This window comes from Phycodurus eques, chromosome 17, assembly GCF_024500275.1.
Source record: "Phycodurus eques isolate BA_2022a chromosome 17, UOR_Pequ_1.1, whole genome shotgun sequence".
NCBI classification, from domain to species: Eukaryota; Metazoa; Chordata; class Actinopteri; order Syngnathiformes; family Syngnathidae; genus Phycodurus; species Phycodurus eques.
This window is the reverse complement of record NC_084541.1, coordinates 16,066,092-16,091,024: the sequence shown is the minus strand read 5'-3', so window position 1 is coordinate 16,091,024 and position 24,933 is coordinate 16,066,092. Positions and strand designations below refer to the sequence as shown.

Below are 24,933 nucleotides of genomic sequence, written 5' to 3'. Positions count from 1 at the left end.
TTAGCAAATATAAGTATGACAATAAGCATACTGTACAGTACATTTACTGCATCTTTATCGGTTTGACGGTAACACAAGATGAGAAAGGTGAGAAAACAGCAAAAGCTTTTTCGCGTACCAGTGAGTATGATAATAACGATAGAACCAACCCAGTTGTGCAGTGCATTTGTTTTGGTATTATTATTATAAATCATCTTCATCCTATTTATTTATTTGTATGTATGTATTTATTTGTTTGTTTACTTTGTATTTATTTATTATAGTAAGCACCGAGTGAGACGTCTGTTAATGTTTTTCTGCTCTTTGGCACGACTGGGGGGGGGGGGGGGGGACGAAGAGGAGGGCGCTCAAGTGCGGATGTCACCGAACAGGGCTGTGGTGGGAAAGCAAAGACGGAGAGCTCAGTCTCTCCCCCCCCCCCCCCCCCATCCCCTTCCACCCCTCGAGCCGGCCGGTGGGAGGAAGTGGTACACGGTGTGTGTTTAAAGAGGACTGAACCCTCCCGAGCGGGGGTGGCGGCTCGGTGTCGTGGAGCTTGTGCCCCGGCGTCGCCGCTGCTAAATTCGACACAGAGCCAACATGGAGCTGGAGAACATCGTAGCCAACACGGTGCTACTGAAAGCACGGGAAGGTGAGGATGGAGATGGCGGATTGACAGCTCGGCTAGTCGGTTGGAGGACAAGGTGTAGTGTGGGTGTGGGGGACAGCCCCCCTGGTCAGTGATTAAGACTTTGCTTTATAGTACTAGTCAATACGTAATGATGTAGCGACAGTTGTCTGTTGACGAGCAGAACTGTATTTGAAAACAGAGTCATTTTAAAGTATGCCGACACCTCCGTAATATATACACAAACTATAATACACTTAAATGGTCGACCTGCTTATGTAGCATCTGGTTATTAATTCGGCCTGTTTATTTTTTTTCAATTCTTGATCATTACACTATTTAAACTCCTGTCGTCCCACTGTAATTAACATCGCTTAAGCACGGAACTCCATTTGACAACCGCTTAATTAAGTGTGCTATCAGCTCCCTAACATGTACTCCTACAACAAACCAATACGCGACCTGCCTATTTAGCAACTTATAATTGATTCGGCAGATAAATGTAGTGCTATGTGAATTCCTGATTACTGTGTTATTAAAGCTCATGTCCTCCAACTGTCAATAACATTGGTGAAGTGCAGAACTCCGTTTGAAAACCGATCAAAAGTTTCCTGTCACCGATATAATGCACCACGTGACTATTTAGCACCTCATTATTGATCCGGCATCAAATTTGGTGTTATTTAAATTCCATATTACTGTCTTCCTTTTACGAAATAGGGTTAACTGTCAGTACCTCAATTGCAGAACTCCATTTGGAAACTGAGCGATTGAAAGTTTCCGATCATCTCCCTATTATGTACTCCTATAAACTCATTTAATGCACCGCCTGACAATTTAAGATAAGATCATGCTTTAATGATCCCCAGCAGGAAAAAAAACCCGATCTAGTTATTGATATGACATCATTATATTTTCATTTGAATTGGTCTCCTATAAACCCATAGAATGTAGGACCTGACTATTGAGCAGCGAGTTATTGATTTGGCATAGAAATGCAGTTATTGAAATTACTAGGAAAGCTGACGCCTTTCGACTGTCAATAACGTTGCTACAGTACAGAACTCCATTGGAAAACTGCGCAATTTGATGTTTCCTGTCACCTCCCTCACGTCTACGCTTCCTGTACACTAACATAATGCACAACCTGACCGTTTAGCACCCGGTTATTGATTCGACACGGAAATATCGTGTTTTTCAGAATGACTCAGGTTGCCTGTGAAATATGAGTGTCAAGCTTCTCCGGGTTGATGTTGCAGCATTGTCCTGTCACTTTGCGAAACAGGATGTCGAGAGTGAGCAGACTGTACTTTGTGGGTACGAGCTCACTGTCTGATTTGAGTCTTGTGTTACGACGACAGCCTTGATAAAGTCCATGTACTAGTAGCAGTGCTTTTCCTCACTCGTAAGACATTTCATTGCGCTAGTAGAACCACTGTGTCTCACCAGTAACACTTTTTTTCCCACTTCTGCCTTCCACAATGATATTTCTGCACATTCGTAGGACAACTTTGGCGTGCTAGTAGGACAACTACTTCCGGGAGGCATTTAGGTGCCACTAGTGTGTGACACACGCCTAACTAGTTGCGCCTAGTAGTGTTGCTAGAACAGCAAAGTAGTTTACCATTCAGGTTTAATTTTGTACGAGTAGGCGAAAATCAGTGGTTTTAATGCAACATACTTTTTACTTGATTTTTTATTTTTTTTTGTTAAAAAGAAAGGCTACTTTTACTATGTTACATTGAGCTAAATTCCACCCACTACTTATTTATTTTATTTTTTTGAATCTATTATTGTTTGCACGATCTATTTGCTTTGGTTTCTCAGAGAAACGTCTGCCTCAGGCGTTGTCACATAACTCTGGTTCACCAATCCAACTTGACCACCAGAGAAATTTGACTCCATTTCACCAAACAAACAGAGCCGAGAAGTCACACGATCGCACACTAAGTCTCTAAGGTAAATCTATGTTTACCTTAGAGAGTACAAAAAAAGAACAAGTATGTCATGTGCTGTCTGTCATCTGTGTCTGCCTAAAAATGCCCGCATTTTAGCTTGCAAGAAGTCCACAATAATAATAATAATCGTCAATTCAAGGCCATTTCTGGTGGCTGAATTTGCCTTCATTGGTTATTTTACAAAGATGGGCAATATCTGAATTTGCAAATTCATATTTTTATATTTTTGTTGATTTGGTGTTCACGCTTTGATTAAAAAAATAATAATCTGAAGTTACTCAACAGTCACTTGACAAGTTTTTCCCCACTGATCACTTACTCATTCTTACTCAAGTAATTATTTGGAGGACTATATTTGACTTTACTTGATATTCTACAGTAACAATATTCATATTTGAAAATGTTTTGCTATTCTACCCACCTGGCTAAGAAAGGCACTAACAAAACTATCTTTCTGCCACTAGGGAAACGAAACAAATGGGTCAAATTCTGAATGGCTGTTGAAAAACAGACTGAACCTATTTGACTAGGACAATGACGGCGCTTGAAAAGGACACGTAAGATCTACGTTTGCGTACCGTACATTAATCTACTCAAAGTTAAAGGCCGAGCGTGACCGTCACTCGGGGCGAGATGCTTCCGAATAGCGGCAGAGGCGCTCTTCCAGTTAGTTCGATCAACCACTGGCTGTTCAGCCTGGCACTGATTCTCAATGAGATTTACAACCGGTGATGTTAAAAAGCTTGCAAAACAAAGCAGTAAGCGCCACCTCGATGCCGTCGCCTCGGTCGACCCTCTTTTCAGCAACGAGTGGCCCGACGCAGGACGCCACGCTATGCCTTGGAGTTCGTCAAAGCCTTCTCAGGTGATATCCACTGTATATGTTGCCTTTCTTCACACGCTTTGTCTCTTGTTCAACATTGCCCCCACACACGGATACACGGAACAACCTCACTTTTGTCTGCAATTCTTTGGCCGATATTCATCTTTAATGTTGCATCTTGCTCGCATTAAGAGTATAGTGCTCTGTGTGCATACCAGAACCCCCTTCGGCACAAATAGCAGCAGCCTTGTATCTATTTAGCAAAAACCACTGTACAGTTTTCCCCAGATATTTTGCAGTTCATAGTTTGCGGCCCTTTAGCAGCCTTATATTTGATTACCCAGAACCCCTGTACGGGCTTGCCCGGCTATGTCGGAGTTCATAGTTTGCAGCCCTGCTATGTCTGGAATGTTTCAGTGATCGTTGTTTATGGGCTTTTATAGTACAAGTTATGGGCAATTGTAATAGCACGTTGTTCCTCAACATGCCAGGCGTTTAATTCTCTTTTATTTGTCAGTTTCGTAGTAAACTTCAACTGGGTGTGACCAATAAACAGCTTGAAGCAAGCACGCTTTTCCTCTTTTTTGGGGAACTATCTGAGCAAACTAATAGAGAATACTTTAAAAAGTGTGTTTTCATAGGTTTAAATGTTGTTAAAGCGGGTGGGGAGGGTTAGAACTATAGAAATATTATTTTATATGGTCTCGTTACATTGCTGATTTCCGCCTAAAATGGGTGGGTCTGGAATATGTCCTCCATGTTGAATGGGGGTTTTACAGTGCTCTCAACATTGTTTGTCAGTCAATGTCACACTGCAGCGTCATCGCCATGTTTGTTATCTCACTTCCGAGTCCCATTGCAGTCTGATGTTAACTTCGGTCCTGAAAAAGCAAACACAATGTTTCCTGATGGTTATACAGTACTTTATTTATACATCTGCTCACAAAAAAAAAAAGTGACACTTATGACAACTTAGACAAGTGTTTCCCAACCGCTACTGTATTGAGTGAGCAAAGGCACATATTTTACATTATAAAAATCTCGCAGGACACCACCACACAAATATGTCACACAAAGTACCGGTCCATATACCGAAATAATGATGATCTCGTATTTATTTACTCTGAAATGTGTTACTCAATGTGAAATCTGTGCCTGTTTAATTGAACATAAAACTAATTGTCTGTTGTATGAACGACAACGTGGGTGGATACACGTGAATTGCACCTTTGGCTATCTAGTGGAAGAAATTGTTTCGTCTGTCTATTTGCAGTAAATAAATAATAATTTTCAGACCAATGAAGTGAAATTGGATAGCTTCCCATGGCACACCTGATAAAAACAAATGTAAAACGTGCCGTTTACATTTATCATTCCACTTTTGAGATGTGTGCTCATAAAAAGTGCGGGCACTAAGGCGTTTCTATCCAGCGTTTACAGTTTGCTTTTAGCAGTATTGGCTATCATCTACAGTATTTGATATCAATAATTAATATTGTTGGTGTTGTTTGCAGGAGGCGGTGGAAACAGGAAAGGAAAGAGCAAAAAGTGGAAGCAGATGCTGCAGTTCCCACACATTAGTTTGTGTGAAGAGCTGCGACAAGCCACCGGTAAGACTTTTACTATTTGACCGGCTCATATTTGTTTCTTAAAACACCCCAGGACTTAATGCTTCGTATCTCCAAAAACTTGTAAATCGGCTCAATTGTATCTCAAGGCACTACTGTAATTCTATATCTTTGGGTACTGTGACAAAAAGCATGTCACTGGCATGTTATTAAAACACACAAAAAAAAGGCTGTGTCCTTTAAACAGCAGTTAGTCGTGTTGACTGCAGTCTCCTCCGCTTGAAAGGTTGCGAGGCGCGTGCGCTCTCATGTCCGTATAACTCTCGAAGGCTGCCATGCAAATGAGCTTTGAATTTGAATGAGTCAAATGGCCACCTAATGACTGACCGAGGCCGGAAGGACGTACTTTGAGAGCATAAGAAACGTTGTCATGTACAATCCCACCCCACCTTGCCTGTGGAGGTTTATACACATCTTGGTGCGTCTGTTATTTCGAAAGCTGAAGTGTATTAAACGGTCTTGAGAAAGAGACGTGCAGGAAACCGTCAACTTCCTTGTTTGGCAGCTGCTTCTTCTTCTTCTTTTTTTCCTTCGTATGACAGCACGCATGTTGCGCAACCAAGGAGCTCTTCAGGTGGACTTAAACTCTACATTGAAACCTTCACTAATGTCACCGTAGGGAGACAAACTTCCCTCCCCCCACCGCCCTCTCCTCACCTGTACAGCTTGTTCTGTGCAGTTGTTTTTGCATTTTTGACCATGTACATCACACCTCTTGTGATCTATGGACAGAGGTGGAAAAAGTACTCGCGCACTGTACTTAAGTTTGGTAGCCATTTGTTGTCAGTCCTCAATATACTGTATTGCCGATAATGCTTTTCCAAGAAGCAACTGTCACAAAAACAATTTAAAACAAACAATGAAACATATAGACGTCAAACATCCCTTCATACATGCTCTTTATTGTAAGAAGCGATATAGATATAGATTTTTTTACACAGATGCTTGTGTTATTTTTTATTTTATTTTTTTAAACGTAGAAGTACGGTATCTTTTTCAAGATACGAGCCGTCACTCGGCCGATTATTTAATGTTTTGTTTTTTTTCATTTACGAGCACTAGCTATGGTGGCAGCAACTTCACAAGCCGCAGTTTGTCAGAAAGCGAAAAACTCTCACTCCCACTTGAAGTTTACTTTAAAACTAAAAATAAAACTAAGAGAATTACATGTGCATTTAACCAAAACACAGTCTGCTCCACACAATGCAAAATGCCATAGATAGGCTAACAGCTTATATTTGAACACAAACAACACATCCAGACAGAACACGAACAATATCATGGGAGTAGAACCGTTTATCCTCTGCGAAAAATATTATTGGAGCTTAGTTGCTGTGGTCTTCATCTATATTTCATCATCAAATCTACATGTAGTGTTGTACCTGAACGAGTTCAATTCATGAACAGTGCTGCGAGGTGCACCACCGTTCCTGTGATAGTTTTTTTTTTTTTTTTTTTTTTGCACATTAAGGACAAAATTCCTCTTTTTGTTTTAATTCCTCATTTTAAACAAGGCCATTCAAGCAACGAGTTTTTGTGATTGTAGGGTGAACCCTTCAGCTGGCTACTAGCGTGGACTGAATGGGTGGGAACAATGGGGAAATGAAATGCCAATATTTTAAGGGGAATAGCCCAACAGCAACCTTGAGAAAAAAACAAGAGAGAACTATGAATTAGTTCATTTTTGAAATGGTGAACTTAGTTCAAAATTTTGAAATATGAACTATGACCTGAACTAATTCATTTTTGGAACAGTGAACTGAACTTTGAACTAGTTCGTGTAAAAAAATGAACTTTCCCAACACTGTTTAGACGTTTTATGTCTGTATCATATTAGACCATCCGCTGCCGGTCAAGGCACACACACCAAAATGTGCATCGCAATGCCCATTGAATTATCATGATACTTAAACTGGTGAATTATTAACATTCTATTTCATTATGTTCTTTCTGAATATTTTTATGAAGTACAACACTGTAAAGAGGTATTTTAATACTGGAACATCTATGCTAATTTATGTTAGCTCGTCTATGGCGTTTTGCATTTTATCTTCGCATTAAGCTTGCGTACATTCATTAGATGGAATTACCGTATATGGTTTGGTTGACCTTTTTGGTCTTTTTTTTCAGATGTTTCAGTGTTTAACAAATGATGCGGTAATGCTTAGGATCACGGGCTATTCCTTTCCTTCACATGATTGTGATTCAAGTTGACCTTTACTTCTCTATCCATACCAATGTGATTCCTGAACATTGGTGGCTTTAAAAAAAAAAACGAAAAAAAAAAAAAAATTTGACACATGATGCGGTATGCTTTGGATAATCAGGAGCTCTTCTTTTCCTTCACCATTCTTTTCTGTTCCCATCATTTTAAGGCAAGTTGCCCCTGATTTCATCCGTCTGAATCAATGAAAGCTTTTTATGATGTTTCAATATTTGACACATGATGGTGTACTTTGGATCATGAGTTTTCCCTCTCCTTCTCCTGCGTTTCTTTTCCCATCATTCTTATCCAAGTTCACCTTGATTCATCTGTATAAAAGAATCCTATTCAAGCATTTCAATGGTTGACATGGTGTGGTATGCTTTGGATCATGACAACCGCAAACTACACCCACAATAATAAACATAGTGTATTATTAAATTAGTACATCTCGGTTAATATCCTGGAAGGACAACATTGAAAACAACCCGAGACAAAACCGCTGAATGTCGACCTGACACTCAGAACGACTGTCTGGTGGCTCTATGACGACATAAGTGACATTTAGAGACAGAATGTAGCCTATTAGTTGCATCAATTATAAGTTTTTGTTTTTTTTCCCTCATCCTCCAACAGAGAAGGACTACAGCAGCCTGTGCGAGCGTCAGCCCATCGGGCGCTTACTCTTCCGACAGTTTTGCGACACCCGACCCGAATTGAGGCGCTGCGTCAAGTTTCTGGATCGGGTGGTAAGATTTGATATAGACTGAACCCCCGTTTATCTTGGGGGGGGGGGGGGTGTTCTAGACCCACCCGCGATAGTTGAAAATCCGCAATATAGAGAGACCATCATTTTTTGGGAGGGGGTTGAACTCTCCAAGACGCTTTAAATACATGTAAACTTATTAAAACACACTAAAACTTATAACATCACTGAGTAAATGAAAAGAAGACTGGTTCACACTTTAAACATTGTATATTTAAACACCAAAATGTTCAACCAAACCTTGTCATTTTGTCTAACGAAAGTCTGCTATCTTAACACGGTTTTCTTTGTTCATGGTCGCTCCAAAGATTCTGTTGCTGCTAAACTCACTAATACAATGTCCTGTGTCACAACTTGGTTGCAGGAGTGCTGTCTACAGCTAAACGTTTCTAAAACTGTAGGCATGTATTTCACTAAAACAAATAGAGTATCACCTGACCCCGACACTTGTTAATGGAGAAAAAATGCAAATTGTCAGCCAATACAAATATCTTGGGTTAATAATAGATTCACAGCTTTCCTTTAAAGCCCATATTGACAAATTGTGTAAAAATATCAAATTAAACCTCGCAAATTTTCGTGCAATTCGAAATGAAATGTCTACTGAAGCCGCAAAAATTTACTTATATTCAATGATTCTTAGTCACTTCAACTATTGCATAACCAGTTGGTCCCAGGCTGGTCAGAATGCAAAAAAACCATTGGAAGTTTTGTACAAACAAGCAATTAAAGTGATGGATAAAAAACCAAGGCACTATCATCACTGTGCAATTTTAAAAAAAATACAGTCTTTTAAACTGGGACAGTCTTCACATATTTGCAGATTTAAATTTGATTTATAAAGTACTGCATGATTTGGCTCCAGCTCCTCTGGCTGAGTTCATCAGCCAAAGAAACAGCTCTGAGCGTGTCACTCGAGGCTCTGTCAGAGGTGACTGTCTCATTCCTCTGCGCAGGAGCACTTTCAGTAAGTCAGCCTGGTCAGTGAGGAGCGCTGGTGAGTGGAACTCAGTACCTGAGGAGGTTAAACTGCTTACAACATACAAAGCCTTCACAAAAAAACTGAAAATGTGGTTAGTTAACACCTATAGCTGCCAACGCTAAAAGACAAGTATGTTATGATGTTTTTATTTTTGTAATTTTCATTTTTTTTTAATTTATTTATTTTTTGTTCTGATCAAATGATTTGTGGTTTTATTCTCTCTTAATAGTAAGTCTTTATGTATCCTGTTTTATATTATATTGTCTTGTAGATGTATTTTACTGCTTTTTTACATCATGGCCAGGGGACTACAGATGAAAACTAGCCTTCTGGCTAATTCTGGCTTTTTTAACCATGTGTATTTCATGTGTTTTATGAAATTGCATTGTCCCCTTTCAAATAAACTGATTAATTAATGGTAACATATACAGGGAAACGCCATATACAGATGAATGGAAATGAGCAGATATTACAGCAATTATGTAAACCTTCAAACGGCTGCTACTTTAAAGCCTGCCGCACACCGAGCGGCGCGGTCAAACTCGACTGAACTCTGGCCCAGTGTGCGAGGTCGGACAACTATTTTCATGAGTAGTCCATCAGTCGGCCGCTGGTTTTGCAGCGATTCAACATTTTAATCACCCGTGCATGGCATCGCAACGTCACAGATTACTACCAATCAAAAGGCATCATTTGCTTTTTGTGATGGTCCGGTCCACTCGGGTTCGACCGCATTGCTCCGTGTGAGATGGAATAAAAACACACGGAACACCTTCACATAAAACAAAAGAGAATTGTGTTTTCAACACCAAAAATGTTCATCCAAGCCATATCATTTCTTTCTATCTTAATGCTAACATATAACGCTAACATGTGATGTAAAATGCCGTAGATGGGATAACAAGAATTAGCATAGACGTCATGGTAATTATAAACCTTCAAACAGCAGCTACAATAATACACACGGAGCAACAATACATACAAACCGAGCAGACAATACTCACAGGCACCTGTTCGCCGCACTGTGGGAGCGACGACGATTAGTTGGGGATCTTCTCTGCTTTTTCTATTACGCTGCATGTCTTCCAGCAGACCTCGACGCTGCCTGGCATCTTGCATCACAACATTGTACAACACTCAAGGCGGGCATCTCTAAATCTGGATTTGCCTGTGTACGGTAAAAAAAAACACCGCTTAAATCTCTCATCTGTGATGAGTGTCGACGCGAACGATGAGCCGCGATGTAGTAGCGTTTTTTTTTTTTTTTTACTGTTGCATGTGCGTCTTGTGTTCCAGTTGTTCCCAAGCTTGCCCTTTAGCGCACAATGATTCAAGTGTAAGACAGCTGGAGGGTTGGGGGGTGAATCAGTTGATGGATAACCATTTAAAAGTGTTACCACAATTATAAGTAGTTTAAAAATAATTATGGATCAAAATGGGTCAATGGCGGTTCAATTTGTGTAAAAGCAATGCATTCGTTCTTATTAAAAGGAGACATTATTCCAAGTTGACTTGTACAAGGGGGGTGGGGGGGGGGAAAGAGTGAACTCAAACAACTAAATACAGTATTTCTTCATATTGCGGAAAATGTGTCTGTGAGCGAGCAGTTTACAGACGCAGTGCATTTCTGCATCGCAATAATAACCATCGGGGTGGCGGAGTTTCAGTCACGGGTGGCCACCCAGGCCACCCTCTGGCTCCGCCCCTGCCATCCCGTCCGCCCGCGTTGTCCCACGACCATCCCATTTTGTCCACGGCGGCCTGAAACGGGTCAGTCAATATATTGATCCAGCTCCTTCCAATTCACCCCTGACTTGCTATTCAATAATGAATGGATCTTTTATGATCATTAAGCAACATTTTTATTGATATGAAGGAGAGCAGGTGCATCAGCGAGGCTCCAGCCTGACTGGCCGGCTTTAACGACTCTCAGCTCGTAATAAAGATCTCCTCGACCCCTCTCGTGACCGCTTCCTGCCCGCCTCTCTCAGAGGGGCCTGCAGACGGAGACGGTAAAAGGAGAACGCGAGCGAATCTCACTTAGCCTCCGCTCGCTGGCCCGCTCGTTACGTCGCTCGGAGGAAGCACTTTGGAGGCTTTCCGGGCAGACTCGGGTTGACAAATGGTGGCTGTAGTGGGTTTATATAAAAAAAAATAAAAATACATTTTAAAAAAAAAGGGGGCATCCAGGCCGTTTTCTGCTTTTGGCTGGCAACTTTTTGGCATGCTGCCACCTGCTGATCACTAGAATATTTTTCCATTTTTCCTATCAGGGGCCCATTTCAGTTTAAAAAATTTTTTTTAGCCAATTCGTGGATTTAAAAAAAAATCTCTCTTAAAGAAAGAGAGAAAGAAAGAAAAAAAAAATGAAGAAATATATTTCTAAAATTTGGAGACAACTTCTTTTGATCCACCTTATTTTTTGTTCATGATAAAAACAAACTTTTGTTTTTTTTAAATCTTAATATTTTTGAAAATTACTGAATTAAATATACAAACTGTACATATTGTTAGAGTGGCTTATTTTATTTTAATCCAGTACAGTACATTTTTAAGTACAGTTCTGTTGTATTTAACTTTTAAGCATTTGATCTATTTTGATACACTTTTTATTTAATGTTTTAATTGAATCATTAAGTCCAGTTTTTAATTAAAATGATAGAATGATATTAGCCAAGTATTTTGTACTTGTACATTTAGTATGTTTTATGTTCGTATTAGAAGTTTGCGAACTATTTAAAAAAAATACCTTGTCATTTTTTAACGATAATTTCTTCTGCTGGCCTTATTTATGTCCTCTTTTCCCTTTTGAATGATGTATTTTTAAATATTTTGAAATTAATTTTAAAAATCAGTTCATAGATTTTCACACACGGACACGAGACACAAACTCATTTGTTCACCAAAACAGCAGCACCTACAGACACACAAATGGATGAATTCATTTGTACTGCCATTGAAACATGGTTTGAAAAAATATTTGGGTAAATTGATGTCTAAATAAATCTAAGCTATTATTTATGTTCAATCTTCTCTGAATACAATTTAATATAAAATGCAAAAATAATAATGATAAATATAAGGAATTTTTTGCTGAGTTTTTTTTTTTTACATTTCAAGAGTCATAGCCGTTTCCTGGAAAATACACAATTTGTGTTGTACCCCCTGCAGGCGGAGTACGAAGTAGCGCGTGACGAGAAGAGGAAGGAATGCGGTCAAGAACTCATCGACGTCTTCTTCAGTCCAAAGGTCCCCCTCCAAAGTCACATCACAATTTCATCTTTTTTTTGTTCGTTCCTAGTTTCTCAGATCGGGATTGTCCAGATTTCAGAAAGGGTTATATTAACATCTTCCCGATACGTATTTCCCCATTCCAATTGCTTTGTTCCTAAATTGCATCAAATCCATGATTTTTTTTCATGACCACCTTTTTTCTTATATTGCTAATACGACAGTCTTTTGACAGCAAGCAGAGGTAGCATCCACTTCTTGAATGAAATTGTAATTCTTCTCCATGGTCAGCAAAGGGTATTTTCTCCACGACTTCAAATCCATTTTGCGTCATTCATTTACTCTATGATAGTGCATTTCGCCATTAAACTTATCTTTTGGAGACTAAGAACATTACGTGAAATTGCTCCACTCTCCGAAAATTGATAAATGATGTGGTCGCAAACAAACTAATTTTTCAGATTCAAAAAGATTCAAAAAAGCCGGTATAAAACACGTAATAAAAAAAAAATACGGAGTAGTTTTTCATGGGTTTCAATTGGCCAAAATTTGATGTGTACAGTATATTATTGTTATATCATATTATTTAAAGAGATGAAGGTGAAAAAAGACACTAAAAGCTGTCACTAAAGACACTAAGCTCCCCTAAACATGAGAAACACTTCACACACAAGTTAATAGTAAACATATTGTTACGTTGGAAATGAATGCAAATTTAAACAGACAGAAAAGTAAAAATGAGTCAATTGTCTCTTTTAACTGGATTTGCACTGCAAATCTGCAGATTCGAAATTGTCCCGTGCGCCGCTGCTCGAGAAAATTTCATGACAATGAGAAATTTTGCTTTTATGACTGACTCACTTGTCAAGCAAAAAAAATAAAAATAAAATAAAAACAGCTTTCATTACATAACCCCTCACCTCTCGCTTTTCATGCTTGGTGGAAGCAAAACAGGTCAGAATCGCATTATATAGTCGAATTCAAGAACACAACAGTTTCATTATCATTATGAAAATCATTTGTTCCGAAAATAATGAATGAGTCTCAGTGTCTGCTTTGTTAATCCTCGTGAACTTTGTGCGTCACAGTCGGAGGACTACGTGCCGGAGTTGGACGAGCCCACGATGGCCCGGTGTGCGGAGCGGCTGCAGCAGGAGGCGTGCAAGGAGCTCTTCAAGGACTGCACCAAGTAAGCGCGTACTCGTGGAAGTGGTGCAGGTGCCCACTGGTTCTATGGGGCCCGCTCAGTTCCAACCTTTGTATTTAATTAACCTTCTTGTTATATTGCGGGTCCAGTTGATGCAGTTTCAAAAAAAAAAAAATCATTAAAAAAAAAATTATAATAATCAATGAAGATATTTAGTTATTTTATTTTTACAATATCTGTTCTAATTAATATTAACTAATAATAATACTTCTTTGTAAAATGAGTGATTTTTTATTACATTTTTTATTACTTCGTTTAATGGCTGAATAATATATTTTCTTTATTAGTTTTTCCTTATTCAAGTTTTAAAATGCAGCTGGTCACATTGACCCATTTTTAAGTTCGAAAATAAAATGTGAGAAATATGTAGTTCTTTATTTCTTTTAAATATTAACATATTTTTGTTAATGTATTATTTTAGTTAATAGTTTATTAAATACATTTTCATGAATCTAATTTTGAAATGACCAAACGTAACTGATCACATCGCCCCATTTTTAAGTTTAAAAAAAATCAAAATAAATATTGGAATGATCTAGTTCTTTTCTTTCGATTAAATATTTTTTACGACACATTTTTATCCATCCATTATTTAAATCAATAATATATCGATATTTTTATTCATCCATATACGACTGCAGCAGGTCACATTGACCCGTTTTAAAAATGCCTATGAAAATGTGTTCTTCTTTTCTTTAATTCAACATTTTAAGTAAAAGTAGTATTTTTTTTTTTTTTTATTTCCCTTGCAGATTGATCCATGACCTTCTGAGCGTGGCGCCCTTCTCAGACTACCTCGACAGCATGTACTACAACAGGTTCCTCCAGTGGAAATGGCTGGAGAGGTAATTCCCCCGCCCTCCCCCCCAGCAGCAGTAGCAAAAATAAAATAAAATAAAAGTGACTTTCACAACAACAAGGCGCGGTTGTAGCCTGGAGGTGAGTTGCATCATGTTGGAGCTTTTTAGGTGATGGTAATGATATGAAGTGAGGCAAGGAGGCCTGCGGAGACACGTCGTTCACATCAGAAAGGGACGTCAATTTGCCTTTTTGCCATTGTGTTTGTGAATGTGCCACAGATTCATGTGTTGCTTACTGAAACGGTCCTGCCTACCCGTTTAAAGGGGGGAAAAAAACCAAACACTCGCTCATTTCTCTTTAAATGGATGACTATGACGTGGTTATGAGGAGCAATTTTTTCTGCTGGTTGTGTGTGTGATCAATGACTTCTGACTAAACTACTGACTTTTCTGCGCTTGTGTGTTTGTGTTCCAGACAACCAGTGACAAAGAATACGTTCAGGCAGTACAGAGTTTTAGGGAAAGGGGGATTTGGAGAGGTAAGTCAATGCAGCATTGTCTAAAACAACAAAAGAAGACCATTTGAAAATACATGACCCATACTACACTATAAGTATAATATCATTTTTTTTTTTTTAAATAAAATGGATGATATAATATGTAATATAATAATTTTAATATTGTACAAATAATTATGTATATGATACAATATATAAAAATGATTAAATACAACTAATTCAGTGATTATAATATCTAATAATTGGAGTGCAAAATAAATAAATGAATGCAACATATTTTGAATGCAATACAATTGCAATAAAAAAAACATGAAAAAATTAACGATGCAAATAAAAAAGTTATAATATGTTGATGATAACTTATGCCCTACTGGAGTATAAGTCTAACAAATGCATAGATATATTTTAATTAAATGTACTATATCATTAAAATGTAAAAATACAAAATAAAAATTAATAAATACTAAATTAATCAAAGTCTCTAATTTATTAATTCAGTGTTGATAATCCCCATTGGAGTATAAATAATAATAAAATACAATGAAATATTAAAATAATCAAATACCATAAATAAAAATAAATACTAAATCACAAGAACAAAGAGAATATATTATAAAATATGTTAATGAAATGTAATATTAAAATGTTGCAAATGATGATAATGATGCATATATAATAAAATTGTTAATAATCATTGTGTTGATGTATTTTGTGTAAAATAAATAAATATAATAAATAAATAATTAGTACATAAACCTCACTAGTCCCATGTTGATGATCAATGTGTTAATAGGTTTTGTGGCCCATCGGGATACATATGCATTAAATTCACATTTCTTCAAACCAAAATTGCGTTTTTGCATATAGAACTGCGAAACACGGGTTTGCAGTGCATTAAATGAAACTATGGTCAGCGTAAAACTGATTTTAGTTAACAAGAAATTACAGAATATGACTTTACATTTGCAATCCACGTAATGTATTCCATGTAGTTAGTTTTATTTATGAAGCTATTGTATACTGTGCCAGTTTTTGTTTTTCATCAATAAAAGAAGCAGTCTTGTGACGCATTTGTGTATTTCCATCAAAGTTCCCATTCATCCACGTTTCCTTAATATCAAAGATAGTGATCTTTATGTGCCATTCAACTTGCTTTAACGTCTGTTTGACCTCTCAATGGGTTTTCTGTATGTGATGCATTTCTTCTCCGAGGACAGGGTCATGAGAAAAGGCTACAAGGGACGCGCTACTGCAGTTTCCCACCATAAATACATATTTTTAGCTCGTTGCGGCTTATTTATAACCGTATTGTACGGTACTTTTGTTATTTACAGTTCAGTTGTTTTTAACTTTTAAGTAAAATACATTTTCATTTAATCTTTTAAAATAGTTTTTTCTAAAGCATTTATATTTCTCTTTTATGTGCAATACATTTTGAGTCATTATTTAAGTACACATTTACTGTAGGGGCTGGGTTAATATTGAAACTGTTCATAATGTTGCAGTTGCTTGCAATAATATTAAATATACTTTTTTGGAATAAAACCTCCGCTTTGTTTTTGACGAGCTGCTGTTTTCCAGGTGTGTGCGTGTCAGGTGCGGGCCACGGGGAAAATGTACGCCTGCAAGAAGTTGGAGAAGAAGAGGATCAAGAAGCGCAAAGGCGAGTCCATGGCACTCAACGAGAAGCAGATCCTGGAGAAAGTCAACAGCAGATTTGTGGTGAGCCATCAAAAGTTAATACATTTTTATCAGTTAATTTGTATAGAATTTCATACACAGGGAATCGCTATTTCTCACGGGGAATACATTACGGACCCACCCGCAATAGGTAAAAATCTGGGCTATAGACAGACCATATATCAACCCCTCTTACATGCTTTCAACAAAACACACTTTTTTAGTATTAGTATTTATGTTAAGTATTCCTTAGCGCCTGCTCTCACTCAAAAATCCGCAATATACTGTAATGGGGCTGTGATACTAGCACCGAAATGTTTGTGTGTCAATAAAAAGTGGATCGTGATTGAACCCTCACATAATAAAAGGGAGCTATCTTATTTTTTTAATTTATAACTTTTCAGTGTCGCAAACCGTTTCCATGAGGCTAAGGCGCACTTTGACTCACTTCAATCCATCTCTTTGTCTCCGGGTTTTAGAGTGCGTTTGTTTATTCAACCTGCAGCTCGGGCCCGCATGATGTGCCACATCCAACCTTAAGCAATACTTTTCTTTTTCTTGATGGTATCAAAGCATAGTGTAGATTGTCACATTGGAAGAATCAAAGAGAGCCTCAGCTTGTTTTAATGGCACCACTCGAGACGTGATATATCATATGTTGCTTTGCTAACTTAAGAAAAATCTCCCAAATGGTTCAAGTGGACAAAGTGTTCCCTCTTTGAAGATCCCCTTGGGGGAAAATTGCATCCTTTTTTTTTTTTTTTTTTTTTTTTTTTTTTGTGCGAAATGATCCCAAACTTGGGCCATTGTCTATCTTATACGCACTCTTTCCAACTGGCTCACGCTTATTTCTACGTGACTCATTAGTCTGTAAAAATACGCCACAGTAAACCCGTCGTTCAGAACGAGACTCGCTAACGGACAAAAACAATGTTCTGTATTTGTTAAGCCTCAGCAAGGAGTTGAAAGGAGATGGAGTTTAGCCAAGAGTAGACTGCAGCAAGTAAACAGAGTGCCACAGTCAGTTGGATACTGCGGAGTATACCAGTAGTACTGCATTGTCCAGAGCTAAGACACGGCAACAAGGCAAGCTAGGATTTAAGAAAATTAATTTTATCTCAGAAGAGACTGAGGGGCATAAAGTAAAATGGAACACTGCAACAAAAAGGAGACTGTGGAATATAGTAATGCAGTCCAGAGCTGAGTTACAGATTCAAGAAGATGAATTTTATCCGTGAAGAGATCAGTAAACAAATGGAGGGCTGCAGCCAAATGGAGACTGCGGAGTGTAGTACTGGAGAGTTCAGAGCTAAGGGACAAAAACAGGGCAAGCTAGGATTCGGGAAAATAAATTTTATCTGAGAGGAGAATGAGGGCAGCAAGTAGACAGCGCTGCAGCAAAGTGGAGAATGCAGAGTATATTATTGCAGTATCTACAACTATGGCAAGCAACAGAGCAAGCTCAGATTTAAAATATTTTTTTTTCGAAGAGGAGTCTAAAGGTAGCAGGTTTTGTGACGACAATTCGGTAACAAAGTCTCACATGGTCAGGAGAAAAAAAGTAAATGGCCCGCTGCAGCAAAAAAAACAAACTCTCATATTCATCATACAGAGCTAAGGCAGGTCAGGCTAACATTAGCATGACCATGAGGAAAAAGCTAAGAGAAGTAAAATGTCACTTGTGCAAGTGGCAGTATTTTGAGTGAAAATTCAATCTAAATAGGTCAAATAATACACCAGGTGTACCTCAGGGATGCATCCTAGAGCCATTTCTAATCCCTCCGTACGTGCTTCCCCAATCGCTAACGTGTGGCCCCAATTTCATCAAAGAACTAATTCAGTGATATTTGCATACACATAGTATTTGTTACAACAAACTGGGTAACAAATCCCTCTTGTATCCAGTGTGGTCACGAGAAAAAGAAAAGTGAGCCAGTTTGTTTTTTTTATTTTGCCCCTTTAAATTCAGGATAAACTGTTTTTGGTGATGTGCGACCTGTAGCCCCTGGGTATTTAGCTTGACACATCATCATTACACAATGTCCTTTTTTCAATTGTTTTATTGAATTCATAAATTCATAACTGAATCACTACTCCATATTAGAGGTATTGTAATGTATTATAGTTTGCACATTTTCACAGTAATTTTGTCAAAATACCCCTGAGATGAAAAATTACAGTACACTTTTTTTTCTTTTTAACGTATTTCTTGTCTTGCTGAAAGGATCCTGTTTTGGGGAACAGTCTTGTCTCATGCAAGTCATGTCTCATGCATATCTCCAGGTGAGTTTAGCGTATGCCTACGAGACCAAGGACACAATTTGTCTCGTTCTGACACTCATGAACGGCGGCGACCTGAAGTTCCACATCTACCACATGGGCGAGGCGGGCTTCGACGAGAGGAGGGCCGTTTTCTACTCGGCCGAGATCTGCTGCGGCCTGGAGGACCTGCACAGGGAGCACATCGTCTACAGGTGAGGATGTTCCAAATCCAACCTGGACAGATTTACTTTTTTTTTTTTTATGTCTTATACTTATGTTTCTGTCACACAGGGACCTAAAACCTGAAAACATCCTGCTGGATGACCATGGTGAGTCGGCAAACTTATAGAGAGGGGTAGTAACTTTATTAAATGTACAGGAGCATGTTAAGTTGTGTGAGATTTACCGAAGTCTTTAAAGATTTTTTTTTAGGTTTTGTTTGACTTTTGAGGCTTTTTTTTTTTTTTTAGGGCACATCAGGATATCGGACCTAGGTCTGGCCGTCCACGTACCAGAGGGCCAGACCATAAAGGGCCGGGTGGGAACGGTAGGCTACATGGGTAAGAAGAACCCACTCGCATTCCATCTCCCTCTACTGGAAACCTAAATGACAGCTGTGGCGGTCCAAATCACTATTGGGCTTCTTCACGCCTACAGCTCCGGAAGTGGTGACCAACGAGTGCTACACCTTCAGCCCCGACTGGTGGGCGCTGGGCTGCCTGCTGTACGAGATGATCGAGGGCCAGTCGCCCTTTCAGCAGAGGAAGAAGAAGATCAAGCGGGAGGAGGTGGAGCGGCTGGTCAAGGAAGTGCAGGAAGAATACTCCGGAAAATTCTCAGAGCAGGCCAAGTCGCTTTGTAAAGCGGTGAGTGGATGGATAGTTAAGCGGGGTGCACACATTTTATTTTATTTTACATCTTTGCCAATTTTTTTCTTTTAACGTGAGGGAACATGGCATGGAAAACTACCTCTTATCATTGACTTTCTTTGAGGGGGGGGACAAATTCTCAAACTCAGCCCGATTGTTCCTTGAAGTATACCCTGCTTCACTCCAGAACAATGTTTTCTTTGTTTCTTGTGGTTTCAAGCTGCTGGCAAAAGATCCCAGGGCGAGACTGGGCTGCCAGGGAAGCAGCGCTTCGGAGGTCAAAGCGCATCCCATCTTTCACTCCATCAATTTCAAAAGGCTGGAGGCCGGAATGTTGCAGGCGCCTTTCATTCCGGATGCAAGTCATTCAAATAAACCATTTCATAATGTTTGTCAAAAATAGCGCGCCAGGATACTTCCAGGTGTCAGAAAAGTGAAACTATGAAAAAACAAAACAAAAAAAAAACCAAACTGCTGTGTTTGGGGTTGCACCATCAGATATACTCCAAAACGTTTACGATTACAATCATCCGTCTCCATATCGCAGTTGACTTTTTGTGGTCACGCTCTGTCATGTATTTTGAAATCATAGGTATCTAATTTTATATTGCAGATTTATCTCTATCGGGATTTTGCGGTGATCATTTTTTGACACGGACTAATGACTCACGTAAAAATAAGCACAAGGCAGGACGAAAGAGTCTTACACAACCGCACATCTACAGTAAACATCATTAGCTAATTTTATTTTCTCTACCACCGCTAGTTAGAACAAATTGCAATCCTTCCACAGGTGGTTAAGGAAAGACCCGGCTGCACTTACAATTGCTTTACTACAGTGGAGAACATGAGGATGGCAACCCCAAGTGGAAAACCTCCCATCTATACTGTATTTTGTATTGGCATTGTTGTTAAATAACACAAAATCATTTTTGATGTGATTACTCGAATAATCAATGGGCTAATCGATAGAATAATCGATGGTAAAAATATTCGTTAGCCGCAGCGCTAGGCAGAAGCTCGGTCTTTTGCCACCTGGAAGTACGTGTGACGTTATGGCAAAATGCTCGATAGCAGATGTTAAACAACGTTGTGTTCCACGTTGCAGCCACAGGCCATCTACTGTAAAGACGTGCTGGACATCGAGCAGTTCTCCACCGTCAAAGGCGTGGAGCTCGAGCCCAAAGACGAGTCCTTCTACAGTAAAGTGTCCACCGGCAGCGTCTCCATTCCCTGGCAGGATGAGGTGACGCTATGTCCAGAATAAAAATGCATACAAATTTTCCTCGATACATTTTCAAGGCTTTTTTTGTTTTGTTTGTTTTGTCCTGCAGATGATAGAGATGGATTGTTTCACCGAGCTCAACGTTTTCTACCCGGATGGAGCCGTGCCCCCGGACCTGGACTGGCGAAGACAGCCGTCTCCGCCCCCCAAACAGGGACTTTTACAGCGACTGTTTGGCAGACAGGTGGGTAAGCGCTGTTATTTCAGAATCAGAATCATCTTTATTTGCCAAGTATGTCTAAAACACACAAGGAATTTGTCTCCGGTAGTTGGAGCCGCTCTAGTACAACAGACAGTCAATTTACTGAACACTTTGGAGACATAAAGACATTGACAAAAAACAATTGTGCAAAAAGATGCAGAGTCCTCTAGCACTTAAAGCAGTTCGAATGACTAATATTGCAATAGTCCGGTGCAATGACCATTGTGCAAAGGGCGCTGAGACTTCAAGGAGTGTATGCGGTTTAAAGTGACGAGTAGTGCGATCATCTGGGACAATGTCGGTTGTGCAAATGTTACAGATACTCCTCAATCAGTGTGCAAATGGAACAGATGCTACTCTGGCATGAGTGGCCAGTATATGCAAATAGTGCAGCATGGCGAGACAACTACAGTGAGTGCACGAGTAATACATAATTGGCCCCACAGCAGTGTGACAACGAACTCGAGTCAAAAAATTGCCAGCTTATTGTAATGGAATTATAGGTTAGGTGTTTAAGAAGTTGATCGCAAGAGGGAAGAAGCTGTCGGAATGTCTACTGGTTCTAGTTTGAGTTGATCGGTAGCGCCTACCTGAGGGAAGGAGCTGGAAGAGCTGGTGACCGGGGTGCGGAGGGTCAGAGAGGATTTTGCATGCCCTTGTCTTAGTTCTGGCAGCGTGCAAGTCCTCAATGGTGGGTAGGGGGGTACCGACAATCCTTTCAGCAGTTTTGATTGTCGGTTGCAGTCGGAGTTTGTCCTTTTTTGTAGCAGCACCAAACCAGACTGTGATGGAAGAACACAGGACCGATTCGATGACCGCTGTGTAGAACTGTCTCAGCAGCTCCGGTGGCAGGCCGTGCTTTCTCAGAAGCCGCAGGAAGTACATCCTCTGCTGGGCCTTTTTGAGGACGGAGTTGATGTTGGTCGCCCACTTCAGGTCCTGAGAGATTGTAATTCCCAGGAACTTGAAGGTCTCGACGGTTGACACAAGGCAGCTGGACAACGTGTGCCTCCTGACTGTCATCTCTACAGTCTTGAGCGTGTTCAGCTCCAGGTCGTGTCGGCCGCACCACAGCTCCAGGCGCTCCGCTTCCTGTCGATATGCAGACTCGTCACCGTCCTTGATGAGGCCGATGACAGTGGTGTCATCTGCAAACTTCAGGAGTTTGACAGTCGGGTTCGCTGAGGTGCAGTCGTTCGTGTAGAGAGAGAAGAGCAGCGGAGAGAGGACACAACCTTGGGGCGCCCCAGTGCTGATGCTGCGTGTGGATGAGGTGGCCTCCCCCAGCCTGATCTGCTGTGTCCTGCCCGTCAGAAAGCTGTAAACCCACTGGCAGATGGCAGGTGAGACGCTGAGCTGGAGAAGCTTGGTTGAAAGGAGATCAGGGATGATGGTGTTGAACGCTGAGCTGAAGTCCACGAACAGGATCCTCGCGTAGGTCCCTGCACTGTCGAGGTGTTCTAGGATGAAGTGCAGTCCCACGTTGACTGCAACATCCGCAGACCTGTTCGCTTGGTAGGCAAACTGCAGGGGGTCCAGCAGGGGACCTGTGACACTCTTGAGGTGGTCCAGCACGAGACGTTCAAAGGACTTCATGACCACAGATGTCAAAGTGACAGGCCTGTAGTCATTCAGACCAGAGATTGCAGGTTTCTTGGGGACTGGAATGATGGTGGAGCGTTTGAAACAGGATGGAACTTCGCACATTTCCAAAGATCTGTTGAAGATCTGAGTGAAGACTGGAGCGAGCTGGTCCGCGCAGACTTTGAGGCAGGATGGGGACACATGGTCCGGGCCTACCGCTTTGTTAATCTTCTGTTGTTTGAAGATGCGTCTCACATCCAGTTCATGGATGGTTCACGCAGAAGTCAGAGGTGCGGTTGTGGTCGCGGGTGCGGCCGGGTGGCTGTGCGGTGTGAAACTGTCCTTTTCAAATCTGCAGTAGAAGGTATTCAAGTCGTTGGCTAGTGTGCTATTGTTCTCAGCTTGGGGGGGATCGTCGCTTGTAATTAGTCAGCGATTGGAATGCATGCCAGACTGATTGAGTGTCGTTTGCGCTAAACTGTTTTTCCAACTTTGCTGCATAGATCCTCTTTGCAATGTTAATTTCTTTAGTAAGCTGGTTTCTAGCTCGATTATACAGGGCCCTGTCCCCGCTCTGATATGCGTCCTCCTTAGCTTGGCGAAGCTGCTTAAGTTTAGCAGTGAACCACGGCTTGTTATTGTTGAATGTGCGAAATGATTTTGTTGGTACACAAACCTCTTCACAGAAACTGATATAGGATGTGACAATGTCCGTATATTCATCCAGGCTGCCAGCTGAATTTTCAAAGACACTCCAGTCTGTGCAGTCTAAACAGCTTTGAAGTTCCATCTTGGCTTCATTGGTCCACTTTTTGACTGTTTTCACTGTAGGCTTCGCACATTTAAGTTCTTGCCTGTACGTTGGTATTAAGTGAATTAAGCAGTGATCAGACGAGCCCAGGGCTGCACGAGGTATAGCACGGTATGCGTTTTTTACCGTAGTGTAGCAGTGGTCTAAAGTATTATTTTCCCTGGTAGGACAGTCGATGTGCTGCTTGTATTTAGGGAGTTCGTGGTTGAGTTTAGCTTTGTTAAAGTCCCCGAGAATAATGAGGGGTGAGTCCGGGTGGTTTTTTTCAATTTCGTTGACTTGTTCGGCGAGCGTTAGCAATGCGGCGTTCGTGTTAGCTTGAGGCGGAATATAGACTCCAGCCAGTATGAACGATGCAAACTCGCGTGGCGAGTAGAATGGTTTACAGTTTAAGAATAGCGACTACAAATGCGGGTTGCAGTGTGTGCTGAGCACCGTGACGTCCGTACACCATTTGTCGTTGATATGGAGGCATATCCCGCCGCCCTTCGTTTTCCCCGATGATTCCATGTCGCGGTCCGCTCGATGAATGTTGAAGCCGGGAAGCACGACGGCGCCATCGGGTACAGCTTTGCAAAGCCAGGTCTCCGTGAAGCACATGGCCGCGGAACGTCCGAAGTCTTTCCTGGTCTTTAACAGAAGATGAAGCTCGTCCATTTTGTTGGGTAGGGAGCGTACATTCGCGAGGTGGATCGACGGGAACGCCAATCTGTGTCCTCTCTTGCGAAGTTTCACCTGAATGCCGGCTCGCTTCCCTCTGTGGCGCCGCTTCCGTCTCCATGCGCCGAAAACCGCAGTCGCCGCTCCGGTGAGTAACTCGCGGAAAAAACTGAGCGGATATTCGAAAGTTGGTGACAGAAAGTCCGGAGTAGCCTCCTTGATGGTTAGCAGGTCTCCCCTTGTGTAAGTGAGTCGTGTAAGGTCTCCAAATACGGACGAAAAACACAAAAACAAAGACAATACTAGAGAGCACGTTACCGTGGCGACCACACTGGTAGGCGCCATCTTAACAACAGGAGTAATCAGGCCAGGCACAGATAAAGAGAGATAATCCATATTTCTGGTCTCACCTCAAAATTGTTTCACTATAACAGGAGAGTGTTGATATCTGACACTTATAGTACCACGTTGTCTTACTTGCTGTCCTACTCTCCCGCCCCCTGCAGGACTGCTGTGGCAACTGCAGTGACAGCGACGAGGAGCCAACCAGGCTGTGACACACACACCATATTTGTTTACAACATTTTGCACATTTCTATTTTGAAGATAGTAGATCTCTAAATATCTGAATGTATTTTCATCATAGCCATAATAATGATGTGTTTTATTATTTAAAAAAAAGAAGAAAAAAAAATCATGGCTGAGGCTTTTTCTCTCCCTAGAGCAAGAGGAGCGGAATAATCACCTGCTGTAAAAAAAAAAAAAGTGCCTTGCTGGAGGGCACAGTGACAATAATACTTAGTATGAGAGGGCAAAGTCCTCCTCCTTTTGTCCAGGGAATAAAACGAGTGACTTTT

General features: G+C 40.5%; 1 protein-coding gene across 6 annotated transcripts; it reads left to right on the top strand.

Annotated features, from left to right (window-relative positions):
- Positions 1 to 327: 327 nt before the first annotated feature.
- grk6 (G protein-coupled receptor kinase 6) lies at positions 328 to 24,933 on the top strand. Of its 6 annotated transcripts, XM_061703413.1 has the most exons (18): positions 331 to 631; positions 3,030 to 3,430; positions 4,903 to 4,998; positions 7,856 to 7,968; positions 12,139 to 12,216; positions 13,287 to 13,387; positions 14,158 to 14,250; positions 14,681 to 14,744; positions 16,305 to 16,445; positions 18,687 to 18,877; positions 18,957 to 18,994; positions 19,136 to 19,225; positions 19,323 to 19,531; positions 19,755 to 19,892; positions 20,643 to 20,780; positions 20,869 to 21,007; positions 24,086 to 24,224; positions 24,583 to 24,933. In XM_061703413.1, the coding sequence occupies exons 3-18, from the start codon at positions 4,947 to 4,949 to the stop codon at positions 24,695 to 24,697; spliced, it is 1,839 nt and encodes a 612-aa protein (XP_061559397.1). In that variant the 5' UTR covers positions 331 to 631; positions 3,030 to 3,430; positions 4,903 to 4,946; the 3' UTR covers positions 24,698 to 24,933. The 6 variants fall into 6 exon arrangements, with proteins under 6 accessions (XP_061559395.1, XP_061559397.1, XP_061559394.1 ...); XM_061703411.1 differs by lacking the exon at positions 3,030 to 3,430 and having other exon boundaries at positions 328 to 631; positions 18,765 to 18,877; XM_061703410.1 differs by lacking the exon at positions 3,030 to 3,430.

Coding starts and splice junctions, on each gene's coding strand:
- grk6 (XM_061703410.1), top strand. CDS start 580: ATGGAGCTGGAGAACATCGTAGCCAACACGGTGCTACTGAAAGCACGG. Junction 16,446..18,686: donor AAGTCAACAGCAGATTTGTG/GTGAGCCATCAA, acceptor GCATATCTCCAG/GTGAGTTTAGCGTATGCCTA. Junction 18,995..19,135: donor CATCCTGCTGGATGACCATG/GTGAGTCGGCAA, acceptor TTTTTTTTTTAG/GGCACATCAGGATATCGGAC.